This window comes from Lampetra planeri, chromosome 7 (assembly GCF_965212315.1).
Source record: "Lampetra planeri chromosome 7, kcLamPlan1.2.h2, whole genome shotgun sequence".
Taxonomy (NCBI): domain Eukaryota; kingdom Metazoa; phylum Chordata; class Hyperoartia; order Petromyzontiformes; family Petromyzontidae; genus Lampetra; species Lampetra planeri.
Window position 1 is genome coordinate 10,272,127 of NC_136113.1, and position 24,027 is coordinate 10,296,153.

At 41.5% G+C, this 24,027-nt stretch overlaps 1 protein-coding gene across 3 annotated transcripts; it reads left to right on the top strand.

Annotated features, from left to right (window-relative positions):
- Positions 1-59: 59 nt before the first annotated feature.
- On the top strand, positions 60-24,027 carry CCDC175 (coiled-coil domain containing 175). 3 transcript variants are annotated; one of them, XM_078596269.1, is made up of 19 exons: positions 60-144; positions 3,970-4,055; positions 5,696-5,807; positions 6,319-6,454; positions 7,136-7,364; positions 8,044-8,166; positions 9,371-9,480; positions 13,948-14,029; positions 14,140-14,276; positions 16,801-16,911; positions 17,844-17,915; positions 18,173-18,308; positions 19,712-19,843; positions 20,296-20,434; positions 21,907-21,986; positions 22,411-22,563; positions 22,682-22,784; positions 22,991-23,034; positions 23,331-24,027. In XM_078596269.1, the coding sequence occupies exons 2-19, from the start codon at positions 4,044-4,046 to the stop codon at positions 23,496-23,498; spliced, it is 2,079 nt and encodes a 692-aa protein (XP_078452395.1). In that variant the 5' UTR covers positions 60-144; positions 3,970-4,043; the 3' UTR covers positions 23,499-24,027. The 3 variants fall into 3 exon arrangements, with proteins under 3 accessions (XP_078452395.1, XP_078452393.1, XP_078452396.1); XM_078596267.1 differs by lacking the exon at positions 60-144 and adding an exon at positions 2,929-3,093; XM_078596270.1 differs by lacking the exons at positions 60-144; positions 5,696-5,807 and adding an exon at positions 2,969-3,093.

Consider the following 24,027-nt stretch of genomic DNA (forward strand, 5'->3'; position numbering starts at 1 on the left):
ATTGATTACTGAGTTTCCCAATAATAAAAAGTTGCCTATTCAGCAGACCTTTAACTGTCGGGGAAACAGTTCCAAGTGTAGCTGGTGTGAGCTCACCCGTGATGAATCACGCGTTTATGATTGTGCATAGCTGCGGGTAACCAGGTACGTCTTTGTTATTACTATTATAAGTGAATGCGACGGTGATCAGGGATTGGATCCATAGCCCCACGTGGACGGTAGAGTACGAGGTACACTCACCAATTTAGATGTGGGCGGACTTGGTGTCAGGTAAGCTGCACGTTGCATTAGCTCCAATAATATATAACTGTTCAACTGATATTACTTGAGTTTCAATCGACTGACAGGAACACGGTAACGTTAATCGACTGTTGATTGAGTTGTTGGTGGTAATGATGATATGCACAATTAAGACATTGATATTAAAGTAGATTTCTACGTATAAAATATGCATAATTGAGTGGAGAATATTAACACTGGCACTCAATCCCATTGATGGAGAAATTGAGCTGCGGTGTTGTGTAGTAGAGGGTGTTTCTGATTACTATTGCAGGTAGGAGATGCATACATGTCAACCCACACGATTTACCCCGTATTATTGTACAGGGAAATTGAGTTTTCAGCTCCATACGACGTACAGCCGTTTCAATACGGGCAACAACAGAAATGTTTTTGTCTATTTGTTTGTGTTTTCTCTCCCTTGTTATGGGACTTTGTAGGATGAACGTCGATATTTGAATTAGTCTGCATTAAGGTAGGCACTGATAAGGGGTTGACAGGTATGGAGATGTTCACTTAATTTTTTTTGTTTGCTGTTTTTTGCGCGGAGAAATCGAATAATAAGATGACGTCGCGCCTCGTGGTGAGTTTTTATATTATTATTATTACGAGTGTTAATTACTTACTCTCTGATTCTTTTGGTAAAGTCACGTAGGTAGAAAAAATAATAGATCATTACTAATACGAATCATATTATCATTAATAATACATCATTAATATCAATAATAATAGACCATTAATGCCTCGTCTACAGCAGTCTGATTCTCTCACCTGAAGACGGTCGCTTGTTGTTGCGATCGAAACGTCGTGATCTTTTATTATTTTTTCTACCTACGTGACTTTACCGAAAGAACCAAAGAGTATGGATTCCTACGGTCACGAAAACTTCAGATCAAGAGTGTGTTAATTACTTGTTTATTTTTTATCAATCCAACTCCAATCAATAGATAACGGAGTTGGAAGATGATTAAAGTGTTTTGGTGATCAAAAACTTTGAAGCAGTTGTTTGGAAAAGTTTTTAACATTTGGCATTGTGTTGCGGGAGACTATTCATTGGGAAGGCACAAATTGGCAGCCTTAGAGCTTAATTGTAACATTGAGCTACTGGGGTGTTTTTTCACAGATTACATTCCTGATTTGGGTATAAGAAAGAATTTTTTATATGTTCATTGTCAGTAAAATATGATTTCTCTTGTTAATATAATCGTATAGAAAATGTAATTATTAAAAGTGCGTATTTTTTGTTTAAGCATTATTATCAGGGGCTGTAGGAGGTGCTACAGATGTTTCGGGCAGATGCCTAACGTTAGATATGAAAAATGTTTCTGGTTAAATGTTTGTTAAAAAATATGTTTCAATGTTCGATATGATAAGCGGCTGTTATCATAATTGCGATTTGGGCGGACTTGGTACTGTGACATGGAGGGTATCTCCGATTGCTATTGCAGATACGCAATGCCCTCCTGCAGACGACTTTTAAAATAAAGTTTTGCCGTTTCACAAAATCCCCTGATGCTCAGCTGTTGAGGAGTGACCCACCTCTCGGCAGGACAGAACACAGCGCTCAGTCACTGCTCATCGTCTCCAAACTTTATTTTGTTTTATTGTTGGTGTTGTTGTCTATGTGGCCGGCGTGTCACCCCCTGCACAAGGATTCGCGACGGGAGGAGAGGGCGACAGAGCGGACCGGCTACACAAGCAAACTTTAATTGTGGTTCTAGATTTGAAGCTTGATACAGTAAATTTAGCTGTGACGGTCCCACCTGATGACGGAGAGTTGTGTTGCCTCCGAAACGTCGTCATTTATAGTTCTATTTCTATTATATTTTCTCTTATTTTTATTTTTACCTACGTGACTTTACCGAAAAAACCTAAGAGTATAGTTTAATTGTGGTTCCAATGTAGTTACGTCTTTGCAAATAAAAGTATCGTACTGTGTATTCTAAATAAAAGTGTATACATCAGAAGGTGTATGAAAAATAGCATCATTATTTAAATTCAAATGTTAAGATTGGCATTTGGAAATGCCACAATAAAATCAACTATGCAATCGTGTGGGTATATGTGTGCACGTGTGTGAACGCGCGCGTGTGCGCGTGCGTGCGTGCGCATGGGTGTTCATTGCGAGTGGCCGCTCACGGTCAACACCGACGACGATTATCTGAACGTGTTCTGGGCCTCCCCGAGGTGGAACTCAACCTCAAATGAGTTGCCGGTGCGCTGTGCGTCGTTAACATCGCCACTGGGAAGAGACAAAGGCGGCCTGGTTGTGGTTTTCACTTCAAGTTCAAGTTCATTTATTAGGTATAGCCCTGTGAGCCATTCGGCTCTTGAATCGGGTGCAACCGCAACAAACAAAAAACATCTTAAAGTGAATATGTAACTGAGTGCAAACAGAAAATCCAAGAAAAGACAGCAAAATATTGCAGAAAAAAACACCGTACACCAACGCTGTGTGCAAAAATCCCAGTGGGATGCAAGTCAAACAACCAACTTGCGCCCCCAACACACACAGTCTGTTGTTACAGGCTATGAATTGGCCCCCACTCCCCTGCATGCTACAGCAGGGTGCAGTTGGCATTGTTTGCGAAGTGAAGAGGTCTATTGGCCATTGGTAGCTTCCGTGTTAGAATAAGGGGGGGAAGTTGCTTGGCAACCGTAAAGCTTTGGCTGAGAAAAGAAAAAACCCGTACAACCCTCGGAGATTTAGCTAGAGAAATGTAATAGAGTAACATCGTCATTAAGGGCTGAAAATGGCTTCGGGCGTGGATTTACCAACTTTGAAAAGTGTCCTTAAGCACTTGCGCGACCTCGGTATGTGACATGCGACTTAAGACCCCCATCGTTCACAAACCCATTATTATTACAATGTGGCTAAAGCGTGTACTAAATACGCCGCACGCTTACTCACAGCTCCAAGGAGTCTTGTGCAGTAATGTGTATCCAGTAATTCCATCTATGGCTGGAATAAGCCCGCAAGGCAACGGAGCTCTTTCTGTCAGGTATAATTTATTTCGTTGCTGTGTGTTTGTAGAAACTGTTTGCGAGCCATGCCTCGCTAGCACCGTGTGCGCATCACCGCGACTTAGCCCACGGCAAAAGTAATTTTTTTAAATTTTGCCCGATATAGTGAACGCTTGGTAATGCGACAGCACGCGGTGCTCAGCTCGCTAGCTGCTCTTAGTTTTTTTTTTGGAAGTTAATTAAAACGTTAATTCAGTGACTGAGCACAATGTTCATGTGTGTACATACTTATTGAAAACGTTCAAATGTCAATTCTAGATTTGAAGTTTTCGTGACTGCAAGTATTCATACTTTTTTTTTCACTTGATCCAGTAATTTCGGAGGCAACACAAGACGGAAGCTTGTGTTGCCTCCGAAACGTCTTGATTTCCTTTATTTTAATGTTTTACCTACGTGACTTTACCAAAAAAAACAAAGAGTACGTTCAAATGTCGGTGGGTGTATGTGTCATTCCGTGTTTGCTGTGTGTGCCACGTAACACGAATATTACTCTTTCCATCTCAAGGGATCGTGGAGGTGAATTATTTTAATAAATTCGATGGTGTGTTTATATAATTGCTGTAATAATTACTCATAGCAGAACATGTATGGTTGCATTTTTGTTTAAATCACGGTGCCGGTTTGTACTTTTCTAACCAATCGTTTTATGTTTTTGTCTCGTCTCAGCACATCATCTCAAGAAGGATGAGCATGGATTTCAGGAAGAGGAAATTAGTCACTTTGAAGAAATTGCCATAGCCATGGAAGAACTTGTAAGGATTAAAAAATGCATTTCCTGATATGAAACATACATAAGTATAGTATACTCTTTGGTTCTTTCGGTAAAGTCACGTAGGTATAAAATAAAATAAATAACCACGTTTCGGGCGCAACACGAGCATCCATCATCAGGTGGGAAAGCATGGCCTGCATTCCAAAATAAGACCATGCAGACCACGGCTTTCCCACCTGATGATGGACGCTTGTGTTGCGCCCGAAACATTGTGATTTATTTTATTTTAAACCTACGTGACTTTACCGAAAGAATCAAAGAGTATGGATTCCTGCAGTCACGAAAGCTTCAAATCAAGAAAGTATAATATATATATCCCGCATTCGTTCATTCTAAACAACTATCCATTAAAATACCGTAGGTCAAATGGAATGAATCATTACACCCACACACTGCAGTCGAGGAGACAAAACAGCTGAAATAATTGCAATATTAAGAACAAGACTTATTTTTTCTAAATTGCTGCTTCCGATGAAGGTCAGAAAAGATTTTCTTTGCATATAAATGCTACCTCTACAATGTGACACGTTGGCAAAAAAATTATATAGGAATGCAAACCTGTGATTTAGTGTGGCTATTTTTACTCCCAGTTCTATGCTGTGACAAAAGACACAATATTCAACTGTGATTTTACAACTTTTCAAAGTCATATTAAAACCTACCACACTAGAAAACTGTCCAAATTTAGATTACAACAATGCTCTCATAATGGTTATAGTTTTAGTTTGATCTTGCCCTAACAGAGATATTCTTAATGTTGGATTTCATGTATCTGATATGGATAATCATAAATTCCATGGACACTGGGTTTGTTAGTCTTGCTTCGGTTACCTTCACATGGCATTAATCCAAAGCATAAAACTTCCTGAATTATGCCATTTATTCCCAATTCAGAGCCAATAACAATGTTCAGGAAAATGAAGATGAAATTCCATTTAGAGAAACAATTTAGTCGCAGATTAACATTTTAGAAGGGGTAAGGTACAATGTTGTTATGCTAGACAGTGCATGGCACTCTGTCATTACACAGCAATAATTAGTAGACGGGAATACATAGCATTCACTTTGAACTTTAAAAAAAATTATGTCGCTCATAAGCCATGGCAGTAGGTCGATAGTTTGGCTCATAACGGCTTTAAGTGCAACATATGGACACGGTGATGACACCGCAAATTACGGTGGGTAGAGAAAACGTGAGTGAGCATGGGAGGGTTGGAGGCCAACAAAATAGCAGGGACTACACCATGAGACCACGTGTGGGTCACAGAGCCGATAATGATGGCCACGTCTTCTCCTTCTGTCACCCCAACTGCTGTTGTCACTACCGTCGTGTGGATGGGGGTGCCTCTGTGAAAACATTGCATAGGGCTGGCCGGCAGAGCATTCTGTAAAATAACTTGCTTCCACGCGCCACAAAATCACAAACAACGTTGTGACTGCATTTAAACAAGCCTCTCTTCCCATAGCTTTGTTTTAGTTTGAGCAATTTATACACATTTTATAGTCCCCATGTAAAAAAATGCTTTATGTGTATGTCGATCACGAGGTGTAACGGATAGTTGAATAGAATATCCACCCCAATGGTTTTGATCCTGCGGGTTTTTTTGTGCATTACTGCAGGATGCAAAAAGAAGACATGCTCATGATCGATTGGAAGTGGAAACCATAAAAGCGAGCCTGCTCAGGCAAAAGCTCCACACCATTCCAAATGAAATCAGCCGGGAAAGAGCCGGTGCGTAGTGGCACGGTAGCATGCCGCGCGTGTAAAGGAGTGTTCCGGACCTCGTGCACTTGACCTTACGATCTGTGAGCTGTTAATGGATCTGAGGACGGTTAATGAATCATAAAGTTTATTGGAATGTGTGATATTGGTCACATAAAACACCACAGGTATGCAATACATTAGGCTTCTGATGACAAATTGATGTATGACCTGAAAAAAATCCCTCGAAAAAAAACAAGCTTAATTCTGTTTTTAAACAAAGCTAAAGGGACCTCTTCCACATTAAGCATATTCAGTCAAAATAAGCTTTTTGTGTTTTCATGATTCGATTAATTTCAAGTAATGTAATTTACAAATGTAAATAAGTCTTTCTTGAGTACATCATTCTTGTGCTTTGCAATTGATACAGAATGAAGTAATTCATTTTTAAGAAATACTTCAAATAGATAATTGCATAGGCATGTTTGCGTTCACTCTGGATGAAGCTTTCAAGGTTGTGACAATGCTTTGTCTGTTCCAGCTGCAGTCTCGGCAGCGCGAGACACGAATTCAGCAGAGCTCAAAAACCTGCGGCATGGACTGAGCGCAACCTTGGAAGAAATTCAGGAGCTGCAAAAGAAACATAATTTTTTGGAAAATGACAATTCTGCACTGATGTCAGTCTATTGTTACAAAAAAATCATTTGAAACATGCATGTAGAATATTAACAGCTAACAAAAACACATTACAGAATTTCAAATATTGTACACGAAAGAAATAAATAGAAGGCAGCATTTTTTTGTATCTGGTATACCGAATACAACGTGAATGGTAGTTCTGCTATCGTCAAAATGTTATTGCGGCGGATAGCAATGCACGTGTTTGTTATGCTCATTTAGCGTTTGGAATTAAATGGGGAAAAACACGAGCACGACTTTTCCGAGATATAGCATGCCCTTACCAAATTCACAAAGGGACTGTTCAAATGAGTTGAAGTGCTTTTTGTTCTTATTAAACTCATAATAAGGCTGATTTCAAGTTATAAAAGTGTAAATGCCATGCTATTTTCTTAACACCAGCAAAAAGATTGTGAAAGTAAAACTTTTCCTACACAGTCTAAAAACTGTAAAAAAAATATTCCCACAATGTTTTGAGATATTTTACTTTTTTTAATGTGCTGGAGTTAAATCATATCAATAATTATTTTTTCAACAATTTTCAGATGTCTACCAATGCCAAGAAAATGTCACGTACCAAAAACATCATGCTCTGTCGCACAGTAACCACGTATTACATGAATAGTTCATATTATGCAGCCTTGGTTATAACGTGTATATTTTTGCATTCCCTTTTGCAGGCCTGAATTGGAAAAATGGCAATCACAAAAAGATGAAATAATATACCGACTCAATGAACAGATGTCAGAACGAGCCAACATGCAGATCACACTCAATGACACACACAAGCAAATTCAAGAGTCAAGAGAGACCATCAGTCGACTGGAGGTGGCACGGGAAGACTTGCTGAAGGCCATGGCTCAAGAAAGAGCCCAGTTTGCACTGAATAAGGAGGGAATTCTTAAAGAGGTCACATTACTATTTTGTGTTTTTATAAAACTGTAGGGGTGGTTGGCACAGAGGTCAGTGCACTGCTGATGTCCCGGGTTCATATCTAGATTTCACCAAACCATGATTAACCAGGTTCTCAGTCACAGTGGTCTCAGCTCAGGCACCAATTACTGCAAACACAAAAAATATACTTTTGAAATACGCTTCAATTAACTTGCCAAAATTACAGCTCTGGTAATTATAAATATTGCCATGTGAAGAAAATCACTATAATAAATGGGAAAGTGTCAGACCCTAGCGTGCATAAAAGGTCACTTTGATGGATCTCTGAAGTAGTTATTTGATTTCACCTTCCACTAGTTATTCTTCATGATGCGGTGATACACTGCTCTGAGAGCTCCCATTGGACATTTCTTCATCTTTTGAAATTACTTCGGTAACACAGTACACAATTGGAATAGAATTGAAATAAAAGGAGAAAAGTATGCTTTTGAAAAAGTATTTTCATAAATCTAACTCTGCACTCTAAGTTGGATAATAAAATAACATATCCCCATTCTCACCGTTAACATTTTATAGGCTGGTGTGTACAGTAAAACCATAAGCACTGGATGCATGCACTTTTGATTCACAAAAACCATGAATTATTAATTTTATGTAAATTACATCGAATGTATCTCCGCGTGTTTGGTAGCAGATGGAGAATGAGAAGAGGCTCGTGGGAGCACAGAGGGAGATGAATGCAGAGAAAAGAAAGGATGTGGAGCAAGTGACTAAGGAGCTGAGTGACCAACAATGCAGACTCGATAACCAGTATCAGGTACACACCGATAGCAGTTTACTCCTGTGTAAATTAAAAAAACATGTGGAAAGAAGAACACTTTTTTTGTTCAAAATGTATTCAAGATTATCTTGTGACGGCAGGGGGGGGGGCTTACAATGTGCATTTTCCTGTCCCATGAAAACACTGAACAAAGTTGGACATCAATAAAAAGAGTGTTTTTATTCTTGGACGATGAGATAAAATGCATGTGCTGTTTACCAAAATTATATCCTACCACTCGTAAACCCTGACTTCAATTCCCAGCCGCGGTTAACATCAGTGATGAGCGATATCTGTACTTGTCCTGGGCCCCACCCCCCTTTCATCAACCACACTAACTAGAGTAGGGAAGTATGGTCCAATAAAATCACATGCCTGACAAGGCATGGGGGAGACTTTCATCCAGAAATATGTTGATAGCTTAATTTTTTTGCAAACATTTCAAGCAACATCGACAATAACAGTCCACGCAGCACTTATTTATGTATACATTATATATATTTTTTAAACCTCGACTTTGACACAGAATCCTTCTTCGCACACATAACAAGAAATGTTCCCAGGATCGTCCCGTTTTTTTATCGAAGCTGTCTTTTGAAATCTATAAGTCTTCCCATGACATTAAAAGTCACCAGATGTTGACATTTGCTTAACAACGCAGCACTCAGCCTGATGCGTGTACATGTACAATAGCTCCCCCCCCACCACCACCTCCATCATTGAGAAATATTCGTCTTCCAAATTATACGTCCCAGTTTTTAAATCCTTTATATTAAGTTCACTTTCTTGCTTGCTTGCGCGCTTACGACCGTGCAAATCTCTCGGTCGTTTTTAAACCCACTTCCCGTGATCCAATCGAGCTGACATTTTGCACACAGACTCGTTGTGCGTGACAATTTATTTTCGTGAAAAAAAATGTCCAAAATTTTCCATTTTTTAGGAATTTTTTTTTTTCATATTTAATTTAAAATACCAATGTGATAAAAATGAAACTCTTACTCAAGAAAAACAGAAATGAATAATAAAATAAAATCGATGCCACGCATATAAAGGATTTATAGTGAAAAACATTGTTTTTACGGGTTAATTTTTTTTTATATTAAATACATATATACCTCAAAGGTGGCAACCATATCTGCACTATATATTGAGATCACCTCGAAGGCTGCCTGGAGCCTCATTAGCGTCGTGCGCCTTGTAGCTGCTGAGTCGCGTGCAGGGTTCGCTGGCGCTACTGGAGGCGGCTCGCGTGCGGGGAACGGCACGGCAGGAGCAGGGGAACCAGCAGCAGCAGGAGCTGCGCAAACGCAGGTGCAAGAAGCCACTCGCAGCAGAGCGGTTGCACTAACAAGAATGTGTATACATTTAGATTGAAAGCTTTCGTGACTGCAGGGATTCATCTTCTTGGTTCTTTCGGTAAAGTCACGTAGAAGGGAAATAATAAAATAATAAAAATAAAACATAATAAAATAATTCTCACCACCAAGCTTGGAGCGTAAATATATATACAAATATATATGTACAAATATACGCTCCAAGCTTGGTGGTGTTTCATTCTTCACCTGAGGACGGCTGCTTGCGTTGTGGCCGAAACGTCGTGAGAATTATTGTATTATGTTTTATTTTTATTTTATTATTTCCCTTCTACGTGACTTTACCGAAAGAACCAAGAAGAAGAATATGTGTGTGTGTGTGAGAGATTATCTGTTGCATCTTACCGGTCATCTCAGTCAGCCAAAGTATGGCACCTGCAGGATCTGTCCCGAGACCTGTCAGCGAGCCTTCGACACTTCACGTGGCCTCAAAGTGCACCTGGCCTGGCACAGGCGCCGTGGTGACGTTACCGTCACTTAGTGGCGAATGGCAGGTATTGGTATTGATTATAATCATACTCGTAGTATATGAGAATACAGGCAGACCTCGCTTAGTGCTCAAGGTGCGTTCCTGGAGAAGTGAGCGCTAATCAAATCAGCACTAAAAGGGGCCATTATACCATTATTTTTATGGGGATGTGTTCCCGACAGTGTTGTTTCTTTCGTATGAGCTATATATGAGAGCTTGATTGAGGTATCGGTAAGAGCGCCAATAATAATCTAGATGTTAAACATGATTTCATGAATAAAAAATAATTTATTATTACGTCAGTAAGTATCTACCCACGAGTGTATTCTACAGTACTTCTATAAGGCAGCGGTGGGAGACAAAGCGCAATAACGAGAATCGGCAGTCTACGGCGTCGCGCGAAGCGAGGTCTGCCTGTAATATTTATGGCCGGATGATCTGCATGGATTCCTGTCTGGCTGGGTGCCGCGCTCCAAAGCGCGCAAGCGTCGGGGTTGGTGATGTCACCGCGCACATCTGCGTGATGACATCACCCGCATCCCCAAAGCGTTAAGCCGGGCTCATGCGTGCTGAAGTCACACCTCCCCCAAGCGTGTATCCGACGCAAATGTACAGGATATCATGCTATAATATAATCATACTGTCTCTGTCACACTACCATACTATATTAGAACAAAGGAGGGAGGTGAGGGAGGGAGACAGAGGATGGAGAGACGGAGAAAGGTGCAGCGAGAGAGTAAAATGGCATGCAACGGATAGGAAAGAAAGAGAGAAAAGCGGAAAAAGGACAGCGTGGGAACGTGATATGCAGTGGGAGAGAGGATTAGGAAAAGGCAAGAGAGATTGAGGTGGGGAAATGAGAGGTGCGAATAAGGATAGTAAGGGTGAGAGGTGAGAGAGAGACACAGGGAAAGAGATAAGGGGGGTGGGTGGATAAATGTGCGAGATGAAGTGGAGAGAGGAGAGGCGACAGAGGAATTGAGAAACAGAAAAAGCGAGACATAGAAATACATTTTGATATACAGTACAGAGAATGGAATAGAAATATGGGGAAATACAGCACTATATATAAGAATAAGAATAATACTTTTGCCGGCCGATTGACTGGGAGGGACAGACACAGTCACGTTTAAAGGACGTGCTGGTTGCTCGTACTGTGCAGGGACTCCTCTACTTACGAACGAGTTAGGTTCCAGAGGTCTGTTCGTAAGTCGATTTGTTCGTAAGTCCAACTTTACTCCTGTCGATTTCAAACATGTTGTACAGCATCTACACTAAACACGTGGAATGGATTTAAAAGTTGTATAATCTCCTGTCGATGTAGATGCCACTGGTTCTTCATGTTCTGCAGATGTAGATGCCACTGGTTCTTGATATCCTGCAGATGTAAATGCCACTGGTTTTTTGTGTTCTGCAGATGTAGATGCATTCCCAGAATTTCTGCCTGGGCATAAATTCTGGGAATGCTGGGTAATGACACCAAACAACCACCGCCATCTATTACGAGGCGATTGAACTTACGACTCTCGGTCGGAACAGGCAACTGGACATACGGACAGGTTTGTTCGTATCTCTGAAAGTTTGTAAGTCGAATGTTCGTCGGTAGAAGAGTCCCTGTATATATAATAGAAAGCTTTCATGCCACTGCCATCACAGTATCACCAAAAATAATGTTATTAGAAAGCTCTATGCGATGAAGAAATGCCATTGCCAGAAATGTCGCCAATTTCAGGCGATGTTATTGATGAGTGTGCTTTAGTTATCGCTCTTTGTGCTTTCATACCACTGCCATCACAGTATCACAAAAAATAATGTTGTTCCATTGAAAGGACTAAGTCGACCGCAGTGGAGAATTGATGCAATGTTACTCACACTTGCGCTATGAATTCGGTGGCACCTAAGTTAGATTTCTAGCCACATCTAATGACGCCATCAGTGAGTAATGTCTGAATCGGTTCTGAGCATGTGCTCGATACCAGTGTAATATCCTACTACCCATGACAAACTTTGGGGTAGAGCAGTGGCACACATTGGTTAAGGGCACTGTGCTACAAACCCGATAAGCCCCTTCACCAACCTTCACTGACCAGCATGGACAAACAGTTCGCATGACTGACACGGCATGGAGAGGCTCATCCAGCAGTGAATAGGCATCGGGCTATTGATTATTTAGATTGTATTAATTAGTGCCTAAAATTATCGTACAATCATTGGATATTGCTGCTGCTGTACAGCTACTGTGACACCACATTGGATGCCTATGATATTTTAACTTAGGTGTTCTAGACACCAATTGTGAATAATTATTCCTCTTATTTACCCAGAAAAGCCTCACTGAGTCATAAGACTTCGTTTCACGAGGGTCTTGCATTCAGATGTTTGTCCAATCCATGAATGCCTGTTAAGTATATGGGAGGAAACTGGAGTACACGGTGAACACCCGTGCATACAAGGCAGGGATGTTTAAAGCTCCGCATAGATAGATTCAAGAATAAGTTTCTCTAATACCATTGCCCATCCATCTTGTAGTCCAAGCCGACAACAGTGACCACATGACAGTGGTCATAAGAAAATAAAGAATTCCGTTAAATGACCAATTATAGCTCTGGACCTGCAAAATTATATTTCTGCCGACATATTAATGTATTGTCTCACCAACGTATAGTCAATGGAGTAGTAACTACCCAAACCTTCCATTAAATTCACCGCTTATTGCACCAACTTTAACTGGGCAGCTGCCCATGGTGTGGCTGTAATATGGCTGCCGTTTTGCAAGAGTTTGCACTCTGGCATTTAAAAGTTTCACGTGACACACACGCACATGGCATGGGTAATGGATGAACACGGTAATTTTTGATCGATTGGTTTGGATTTCAATGGCAGTCGTGTCATCAAATACACGGTTCGCAGATGGAACTAAGCAGCTGCCTGAGAAGAACGGTTCTTTGGGTAAGCGCAGCCGACTGATGCATAATACATCACCGCTACATTCCAATTAACAAATTATGCATGCTGCTGGGTTGCGTAAATTTTTTTCTACAATAAAAAAAAACACTCAGACTTCCAGTCCACAGGGAAGGCCTCCTCTAATGGTGATCACACCACAAGCCGGAGTCTTGTGCTGCCTCTGCAGTCTGAAGTCAACGGCATGTTTTAGGCGATAATTTAAAATATAACCTGGGAATTGTCCTTGTGGGCGCAGTCTAAATGGCTGTGCACGAGCGGAAGATTAATCAGTAATGAGTGACAGATGAAATATATGCTTGATACGCCCCTGTGATTGAACGTTGCAGGGTTGAGCAACTGCAGGTTATGCTGGTGGAGCACAATTTTTCTTTTTCATGTCAACCAATCTTCTCTAGTTAATTGCATATGGTTCAAAGAGCTTTAGATGTGCCTGTTGATAGACTGGCATGGACATATGAACTTTGTCCAGCTCATGCGGGCTGCTCATTTGTGTATGTTTTTTTTTACAATTTATTTAAGCAAGATAACACGAACAATGCTCGTACTGGAATTGTTGTGAACGGTAAAGGATGCAGTCCCGAAAATACTCGCTCATGCCACTGTTGCTGGAAGGGCCTCCACCAGAGGGAGCTCAAGAGAGTCCTTCTAGAGGGTATATTCGCCTACTTGTCCACGCTGACTGCATATCTTGGAAGAGGTTGAAGTATCCGTAATATCTACGCCACCACGAGCAACCTAGCGATCGACTTAACCGCAGTGTTCACGTTCACACTGCTGGGTGGACAGAGGTGGAGTTTAAGAAACGTGCCCATTGTTTCCAACTGCATGCTGCACGGGCAGATTGAACCGGATCGCAAGTCCAATGTGTGAACAAACCCATCACGGCAGAAATTCCTGAAGTGCCGATACTTGTTTGATTGGCCAGAGTTGTCGTGCAAATATATATAAATCTTACTGTTTATCTTTCAGCAAACGCTTAACCGAGGGCTTGACACACGCATCTCAAACACTCGGCGAAAGAATTCGCGTCCTCCGTGAAACGCAATCCAAGGTAACATTTGCATCACGCCACCCAGACACTAAAAACCTCCACCCCACGGTGCACAGGAGGACATGCTCGCTGAGCTCACTTCAACTCTTTCGTGCCAAACTGTGCATCAGATGAATAAGGCGATGGCAGACGCTGAAGAGATGAAGAAGAGTCTGCAAGCTCGGCGCTCCGACACAGAAGCAAGGCTCGCCCAGGCACGGGAGCTGGAAGCCAAAGAGCTCGCGAATAGAGAGGACGCAATTAAACAGTGAGTAGGAGGGACAATCTTCATTTGAAGTTTTTGTGGCTGCAGGAATCCATACTCTTTGGTTATTTCAGGAAAAAAAATAACGTAGATAGATAATCTACGTGACTTTACCGAAAGAACCAAAGAGGAGGGACAATGTTGCACTGACAAAGGAAATCATTTAAGGGTGTTGAGTGCATATTGAAAGCGCTCTGAGGTGCCAGGTTTTGGAGCATGACCCAGACTGGAACTGAAGTTGGAATCAATGGCCCTTATCAAAGTGATGCTTTAAGCACTACCCACTAGGGGTCGGCACGGTTTGAACCGACTCAAACTGGTTTCAAATTGAGCAATCCAAACCAAACCAGCGACGACTGAACCAAACCAAACCAAAACCAAACTAAGCTAAACCAAACCTCTTAAGTTGGCTTGAACCAAACTAGTTTGAGCCGGTTCCACCCTGTCCGAGCGAAACCGAGTCGGTTTTCGTAGCCCCAAACCAAACCGAACCAGTTCAAACAGAGCCAAACCAAACCGATTTGGTTCGGTTCAAACCGCGGTTTGGTGGTTTGAGCCAAACCGTGCCGACCCCTACTACCCACTAACCCAGTGGCCCAGCAGTGCACATACAGTCGTACAATCTATCAAAGTGAGCACTTTGATAGCTGGGAGCTCCATGTCTAATTTTATATTTGACGTCATTTTGAGACATGTTGCTAAGTGGAGGTACATTACAACTAGATTAACACTATTCTTTGGTTCTTTCGGTAAAGTCACATAGATAGAAAAATAAAAAGTGAATAAAAATAATAAAAAACAAAAAAACCACGAATGTAGACTGTAGCCTGGTTCTTATTTGGAGTGTACTGGCAATCTATAATGTAGCCTGGTTATTAAGTTTGGTGAGTGTACTGGTCTGGGTGATGGTACTGGCAGTCTATAATGTAGACATATTCTTTGGGTCTTTTGGTAAAGTCACGTAGATAGGTTCAAAGAAAATAACAAAATAACAAAAAACTACGACGTTTCGATCACAACACAAGCGGCCGTCATCAGGAAAAAGGGGGTTATCTTCTTTGAACCTATCTACGTGACTTTACCGAAAGACCCAAAGAATATGAATTCCTGCAGTCACGAAAGCTTTAAGTCAAGATTTAATGTAGACTTATTATTGGTTCCTAAAAATAAGCACTGTTTGATAACACTAATTGTGTTGCGCTAATTTGTAGGTTTTTTGCCGTTGTGCTGCATAGATCTGTGATGTGTTTTCGGGTTGTACCACGAGTCTTTTGGCATGCCAGTCTATCAGCAGCACATTTGTCATGCAGTACAACAAGAACGCAGAGAGCTATCCCAATTTTGTTAGTGTAGCTGTGAAGGACGCATTGACGGTGGGACATTGCCTGGTAAAATATAGCCACTTTCACAGCTTAACAATTCGATTTGACACCAATAACATTCACAGTTTCACACTCATTGGGCCATTTAGAATTAGCTTAAGCATAGAGAGCTGTTATCCTGGCCCCTGTGTGGTCACAACTGGCCCCATCGACACTGCAATCGATACTGGTTCTTTTAGGACTTCCCACTGAAGCGGTCTCAGGGATGGTCGATGGAGTCTCATTTATCAGGGATCACTTCTAGGAGGAGCTAAGGTCAGCAATGTTCACACTGCCAAGATCCATTTCTTTGAGCCGTCATGAATTGATTGCAACTGAATGCACCGAGTGCAACAATACTTTGTGTTATCGCTACCTTTTTAAAATATATATGACGGTTCCATTTACACAGGTGTGAAATAATCATTGGTTTATTGTAACATTCCTTTTAACATAGAGACATAATTCAGACTATACATTTGCATCATTTTCTGATTACATAGTAGACAAAAGTGCGCGCAAAAAAATAAGCAAAAGTATCGTGCACGCTCATTAACATCAATAACACTGATGCATCTCATTAAAGCAACCATTACGCGCCACATATTTGCATTTAGATTGCTATGAAATTCGCCCAACATGAATAACAAATATTCTAATAATGCAACTTGAGACAATTATTAATCAACGCATATTTACATTCGAGAGCGTCAACATTGTGCAAACACCTCGCGGCGTAAACCTGTGATCGAAATGGCTGCAGGTTATGCTAGGTGCCCACGAGGGCCACTATTCTGTGATGTAAGCGGAGGTGCTGTGCGTGATTCACCACGTTCGACTCGGTTTCTAACGCACACACGCTCCCCCATGATACCTAATTCCTACCGACTTTCCACATCAGCCGAGCTCCCATTCCTCATGTAAATCACATCATGTTTGCACATTACGCTTATCTGCTCATTTGTCGACATGGGACGGCTGTCTGTGTTTGGCCTCCAAAGACTTAAAAAAACAAAGTTTCCAGGAAAATACTTACAAACCTAACATGTAATGATGGCTAAATATTTTGTAACATCTAGGGGCATTTGCAAACATTATGATTTGTTACTCCACTGCCTCCACCCCCTCCACCCCCCTTTTCATTCTGGTGCTTACACGTTCGTCAGGTTTCAGGCGTCAAGATCTTTTATAGATGAGAAGACAGAAATGATAGCACGACTCCAGCGGGAGACGGTGGATCTGGAGGAATCCATGCGAGAGACGCAAGAGCAGAGCAAGTGAGGCTGCCACGCGCGACGCAATGCTGCATCGTCTGACCCTTGCATTCACACGACCCTGCCCTTGTTAACGGTCTGCAGAAAGAGAAAGCAGAATGAACGATGCCGACACTTGGCTTCCCGTCAAATTGTTCGTGTTTGATGTGTGTAAAGCAATGCTGTCTGAACCTCTCATTACAAGAGAACAAATGCCACAATTTTTTGTTATATAAATAAAGATGATCAGACACAGAACTGCGTATATTTAAATTATCATTTACCATAAATAATTCAGTCGATTTTGATTTCACACTGTGCTATAAACAGCTTGAGTTCAATTCCTAGTCACGGTTCACAATATTGGCAAGTGATATCCGAACCAGTCCTAGGCCTTATCTTTACCAAGCCTCACTGACCAGTGTGCTGAAGTATGGACAAACAACCCCCATGACCAACATGGCACGGCGAGGCCTTCGTCCAGCAGTGGATTGACAAAGGGCTGTCGTCTAATATTTCAAAAATGTTATTGTGTATGTTCACCACAGCTGCAGGAACTGGCCAAAGGTAGTATCAACGGCTTTGGCCATGATGACCCTTTTTATCTTGAATTCCATATTTAAAGTGTCAGTAACACCGCTATGCTGAACTGTTTATATTATATGATGTAAAAGGGGCTACGTCAGATAACAAGGGGCACTATGCTCATATGGAAGTGGCAGTCGTGACATTGTTGCACAGAGGTAATGTTCGGCTTATTATAAAGCCCATCTCTATGTACTAATGAAGTCATTTCTGTGTGAGATGGCAGCAGTGAAACATGAATTAATAAGTGTGAGTCTGTTCGTGCTATGGATATACCATGTCCTAGCCCTTTTTAGCATGCCCCACATTCTTTTTTTTCCTAATTATGACTTATTTTGTTCACATTTTCACATCTCCCATTTTAATGGCAGGGCAGTAATGAATTCCTACAACCAGCAGCTTGAAGAGCACAAGGAATGGCTGGCAAAGGCACGGCAGGAAAGGTGAGATTTCTTGGCTTTGGTTAAGAAGAGGATACATTTATTTTACACGAGATGGGAACCGGTGAGCCACACAACTCTCGGAATTTCACGAGCTTTTTCCACTCACGAATTCAAAATGCAAAACTTTATTCGCAGCTTCTGACTGCTGAAAGGTTGAATGCATATATCCATTTTGTCTCGTGAGCGTTTTCTGCTAAACAATGCAATCCTCTACAGGATTCCTCCTGCTTTTCATAACGCTGTGTATCTTTTGTGAGGATGGCGGTAATCTCCAAGAAGGAAAGTATCCAGATGGAGATCAGGGAAATGAGAGTGGAAGCAAACAAGTTCATTCTGCAACTAGACGGCCAGCTTGAGAAGGATGCGCAGAAGCAGAGAGAACTCACAGATGAGGTTGGCACATTTCCTGCACGCTTAATTACAATGCACATGCCCAAATGAATGTTACATTTTTCATTGATGTGTAGTGACATCACGGATGTCACTGTGTGTTGCCGGCCCTAGAGAGGCACGGCGTGCGATGTACTTACATTGTGGACATCATGTATGTAGCGACATCGTGTATGTCACTGAGTAATGCCGGCTCTAGCGAGGCACGGTGTGCGATGCATTGTCATCGCGGACACCCCATAGGTGGGTGTAGTACCAGCCCTAGAGGGGGCTCGGTGAGCGCTGGGATAGCGCTCAGTGGCACCACGCGTGGCGTGCAGTGCCGACCCCTACAGGAGGGAGTGTGAGAGTGTCAGCCATGGGATGAGGTTACCCAAGGCCATGGCACTCTGGTTGACCCTGGAAGGCACGTGACCAGTAAGATCTACACAGGGGCCCCAGGTGAGGGCTTGGGGGGTGGTCACGTGTCATGGTGAGATCCTACGGGAAGGGTCGAGAAACGACAAGGAGGTTTCTCGAAGGTGGTCGTGGCCAAGGGCGGGGCCAGCCACGACCCAGGAGCAGGTAAACCGGCTCCGCACAGGGACCGGGGTTCAGCTTTGCTGTTGTCATCTGAAGATCTACGATCTACGTTCTACGTCCGAGAAGAAGTCACCAACACGTGGACGAGGACCCAAGCCAGGGCCCTGTCCGTTGTAGCTACTCCCAGTGACTAGCGTAGTCAGCCTGGTGGTCCACCACCATAGGTTATCTGGTAAAGGGGCAGTAACCCCTTTGTGTCAATGTGTTGGTGTTAATAAATATGTGTTGCCTCCAAAGAGTACGTCTGCGACTCAGTTAAATCCACTACAGATGTATGTTAAAATATTTTTTTTTGTATAAGGTGGTGCAATCATGCACATAGTTCCTGTTATAGCGACAGTAGTTTATATATCTTCAGTTGAGTGTTAAAAGCAAACATTTTCAGAAATAACTAGCTTGTAAAGGGACTTTTAAATAACATAAAATAGTACATTTTGGCGATGATGTGTTGGCAGTGGTAGATAAGCAAACAAATAACAAAAACGCTGGGCATTCGTCAATTGAAAAAATGTACGTAACTGATGTGTCAGGCAATTGCCCTGCTTCATAGCACACGAATGAAAATGGTGTATGTGGGCTACTTAAAAGAAAATGGACATTCACTGTATTATCATAAAATATACAATCGAAGCAAAAAGCAATAAACACATCTGAAATGATCTCAGAGCTGAAAACGTATCACCTGTCCTGGATTATAGAAATTGAACAAATTACAACCTATCCAGAATTCCACAAGATTCAATTTCATTTGGAAAAGCTTACAAAATCTTGCAAATGTCAATGAAAAGGTGAACTGAAGACGCATCTTTTTTTCCAACGTGTAGTCCAGGCAGCTGCAAACGGAGATAGCGGAGAAAATCCAGATGATCCCCCGTCTGCAGCAGCACCTGACAGAAGCAAAGGAGCAGTGTCGTCATCTGGAATGCGAGCTGACGGCCTGCGTCAAACGCATCGAGGTCTGTGCTCTTAATCTCCAGCACCCACCCCCACACTTACAGGAGTATCTGTATTCTGCCAACAGAAAATGGAAGTAGCGTCCTTATAGGTTGTGTGCGTTTGTGTATGTGCACAGGGGTTTTATTCACGCCTGCATGCATGTTCATTCATTGCAAGTGATACTCTAAATATATTATCCTGGGATTTTTTTTCACAATATACTGCTTTAAAAAATACTGAAAATGAGAATTACATCGAGTTTAATATCTACATGATTAATCAAACATTTCATTGTATGTTTTAGAGCCCATTTTCCCAAAGTTACCTGAAAATAATGTCCATTTTCTGTGGTTATGTAAATACTGATTGGCAGATCTCACTTGCAGGAAAACATGATATCTCAGCATTCTCCCAATACTTTACCCTCAAACAATGAAGCAATAACACTTGAAGTTGTATCAATTGCGTTCAGGAGGAGTTGGTGCGAGTGACAGAAGTCTGTGAGCAGAAGGAGCAAGAGATGCAGCAGACAGCCCCTGTTCTGCAACAGCTGCAAGCCGAGCTGCAGGAGGCACAGAAGCTGTACAACGAGAGGAAGCACGAGATCGCAGGTGGTGCCTGGGGCATCACCAAGGCCTGGGAGGGGTGCCCAGTCTGTGAATGTTAAGACTAATACGCCCTTTATATATCCAGAAAGCTTCCACGTGGGACGAAATTTGAATAGCCAGAGAAGACCCGCACGGAGGGTGTATCACTCAAAAGCTCCCCTGTGAGGAATTTCATAATCTATTGCGGTACTTCCATCTCTTTACATTGCAGCCGAAGCCTACAGCACCTGGTGTTTGTTTCCAGACTGCAGCCCCGATAACATTCAGAGGGACTGAGCCCCCTGTTAATTATTAAGTCAAACATTTTTGAAAGACTCACATCGGGAATGAGAGCTAGAGCAGAATACATGATAGACAAGAGCAGAACTTACCATTACTTGTTCTGTTTGGCGTTTCACATTTTCAGCAAAGTTCTTATTTAAGATGGTTAACCAAATCCATGAATGAGTTTTTTCATGATTAGTTCTGTTTGGCGTCTAATATCAGTTTAAAGTTTAACGTTGAATGTTAAGTGCCCCCTTCCTTTTAAATAAGGTCAGAGTTCATGGTTGCCAGACAATCCGCTAAGTACTAACCAGACTGGTTAGTAGTTGGCTTCTGAAGTAAGAATTATTCGGCGTGATATGGCCTAAATAACCACTCACTTTCTCACCAGCCTGAAATTGAGGCTTTCATAACACAAACGTGTGGCGATGGCAAGAATGAATACCCCATCCTCTAGAATGTCAATTTATTTTAAAAAGCATTGGGTACAAACAACCCTCACTTGTACTTACATGCTGGTAAGGGGAGCTGGGAGAGTATATCATCTTACCTGACCATGTAGACGCATTTCTTAATTGCTGCGACATTGATCGATATGACATGTTAAATTTTACAAATGCTCCTGTACATTCGTACATCACTCAGAGAAGCCCTGATGAAGCCCTGAGAGGCGGTATCATTCACCATTGCTGAGTACAGACACAAGGCAATTGGTTCCAATGCATATCGGTAGGCACTAACGTATTAAGACATATATATTTTACACCCCGGGTGGGCTTTACTCATATTTTCAAGGATTAGGGCCGAGATGCTGGAGTCAAATAAAACAATCATTGCACCTGCTGTGATCATGGGAAACCACGTGAATGTGGCCTCTGCCGCTGCGCAAACACCCCCCAGGCCTGTGCTCTTTCAACCTCTCTCAACATCGCAAGAAATTGTGAAAAACAAACTCTGCACTTCGGATGAAAAAAAAGTCGATTTTCATGATGTGATAAGTGAAGAAATCATTGTGAATAAAAACTGGCTCTATGTAGGTTACTCAACAATAGATGCACAATCTGAACTCACCTACAGCTACCTTTAAAAAAACCCGCACACTATTGGACTTTGATCCACGAGAATGCAGATTTACACCGACTGCGGGTAAATCCACAGACTGCAGTAATTTACTGTGCACGTATTTAATGGACAACTCTTCTAAATTGCAGCCATTAAGAGTAAAAGGAGACAGATGGAAGAAATGTCACGTCAGATGCAACAGGAAATCGAAAACTTCAGCACATCAAAGGTAGTACTTAATTATCCACGCCTAATGTAACTGTACCACATTAAGATGTTTAGTGGGGTAGGTTGCTATTGTCCACTGCTGTACATTTCACAGTTGTGCATTTAAACAATTAAATGTTATAGACATTCCATTTGGCCTTAAGACTGTAAGCAAGTGCTATGAACGACCACTTATTTAGACCACCAATGCTTACAGGGCTGGCGTGGCCAGTACCATATCTAACTTTGCCTTTCTACGCAGTATTGATGGTGACTACACCACAGCCCCAATTAATTATATTAGCCAAGCTAAAGCAGAACAAAGTTGTTCTTGGATAATTGTAATTGTTACCGTGCAATCAGTAATCAGACCCATGACACTGGGATCGTAGTGTCTGTTACTCTGACTGCTATACCATATGCACACACGCACACATTTGTTACAGGGACAGTTGCAATCAGAGTTGCAAGAGGCCAGAAGTGAGTTTCTGCAGCAACTCAAAGACCAAGGAGATGAGCTGCAGGCGCTGGAGAGAAACATTTATGAGACATGTGGGAAACGGGAACAAGTTACGATGGAAAACTGCCGATTTAAGCTGGTCAGAATTAACTATCTTCTCCCACAACATGAACGTTGCGCGCGATTAAAAGCATTTAGTTGGTTGTTTTGTGACTTAATGCGATCAAACTTTTAACCTCATTGTAAATCACTTTCAGTGTAATGTCAAGTTTTCAGAAGATATTTCCAAACTTGAAACCGATGCTGAAAATCACGAGCAAGCCATGAAAGACCTTGAGAAAAATCGTGACACTTTGGAAGGTTGGTGTTTATTTTAACGTTGAAAGAAGTAACCATCCGATTATGATATACGAATTAATTTTAATATAAGGAGCAATGTATTTTGAACTTCGTTCGCACCGTATGTAACCAACCGTGATAATCGTAATTGCAGGGAATATTCCTTAACAGCTACACACAACTAGCCTTTAAACTTGTTAACCATACATTTTTTTCCTTTTTTTTAGCAAACCTCCAAGAAGGCTGGGTGAGATGTGCCAAGTCTCAGAAGGTAGGATTAATACCGCTTGTGTTCATGCCATTACCGTGCCTAACGATGGCTGTAATAAGAATCTGGGGATCGCTAACCACACTTATTTTAAAGATAGATTTTTCCAACCCATTGGGAGGGAATTTTTCTTTGGATAATCGAGTTTGAATAATGAAAAGAAATGCAATATTTGATCATACAAACATATTGTAGTGATTGAGAAGAAATCAAAAACACTAACGTGAAATGTCTGCAAAAGAAACTGTCAAAAACAGTCCAGCCGTGTGGGTCACAGTGCTTGAACATTTCTCTCTTAGGAATACGAAGAGGGAGATGAGTGCATTGTGGAGAGTCTGCTGGAGCTCATGAAGAGAACCCAGCGACGACAGATTCACATTGGGAAAGTGACCTTGGGACTAGAAGATCAAATGAGTCTCTTTGGTAAAATTCTGGACCGAACGACAAAATCCTGCCCGCTGGGATAGTTTTACTCATGTGCACTTATCGCCTGTGCCCTCAGAAGCAACTGTAAATTTCTTAGAAAAACAAATTCACTTTTTTGGAGTAATTGTATGACTAAGATTGTTTGCATGCATCCATGCAGTTTCTCGTTTAAAATGCCTTATTTTTCAATTTGCACTAGGAATACCTTACGAACTCTGCTTGATGGAAGTGAGGATTCAAAATAGATACCCTTTTTCAAATTTGTATGCAGATGCCAAGATGTCCAAAGAATATTTATGGCAGCTTCACATTTGAAAATTCTTCAAAACATAAAAATCATCTTAAATGAATACTCAGATGTTTGCTTTCTAATGTCAGTCTCCTTGTGCTTTAATGGATATCAATTGTTTTTACATGTGTGATGTTGTAATCTGTATGCTCATATAAACACTTCCTCTTTTAAGTAAAATAGTAGAAATTTTGAACAGCTGTAACACGTTAATTACTTTAACTGATCACCTTGCTTTCACATATCCCCTGCACGAGTTGCCATAAACATGAGATGGTAAA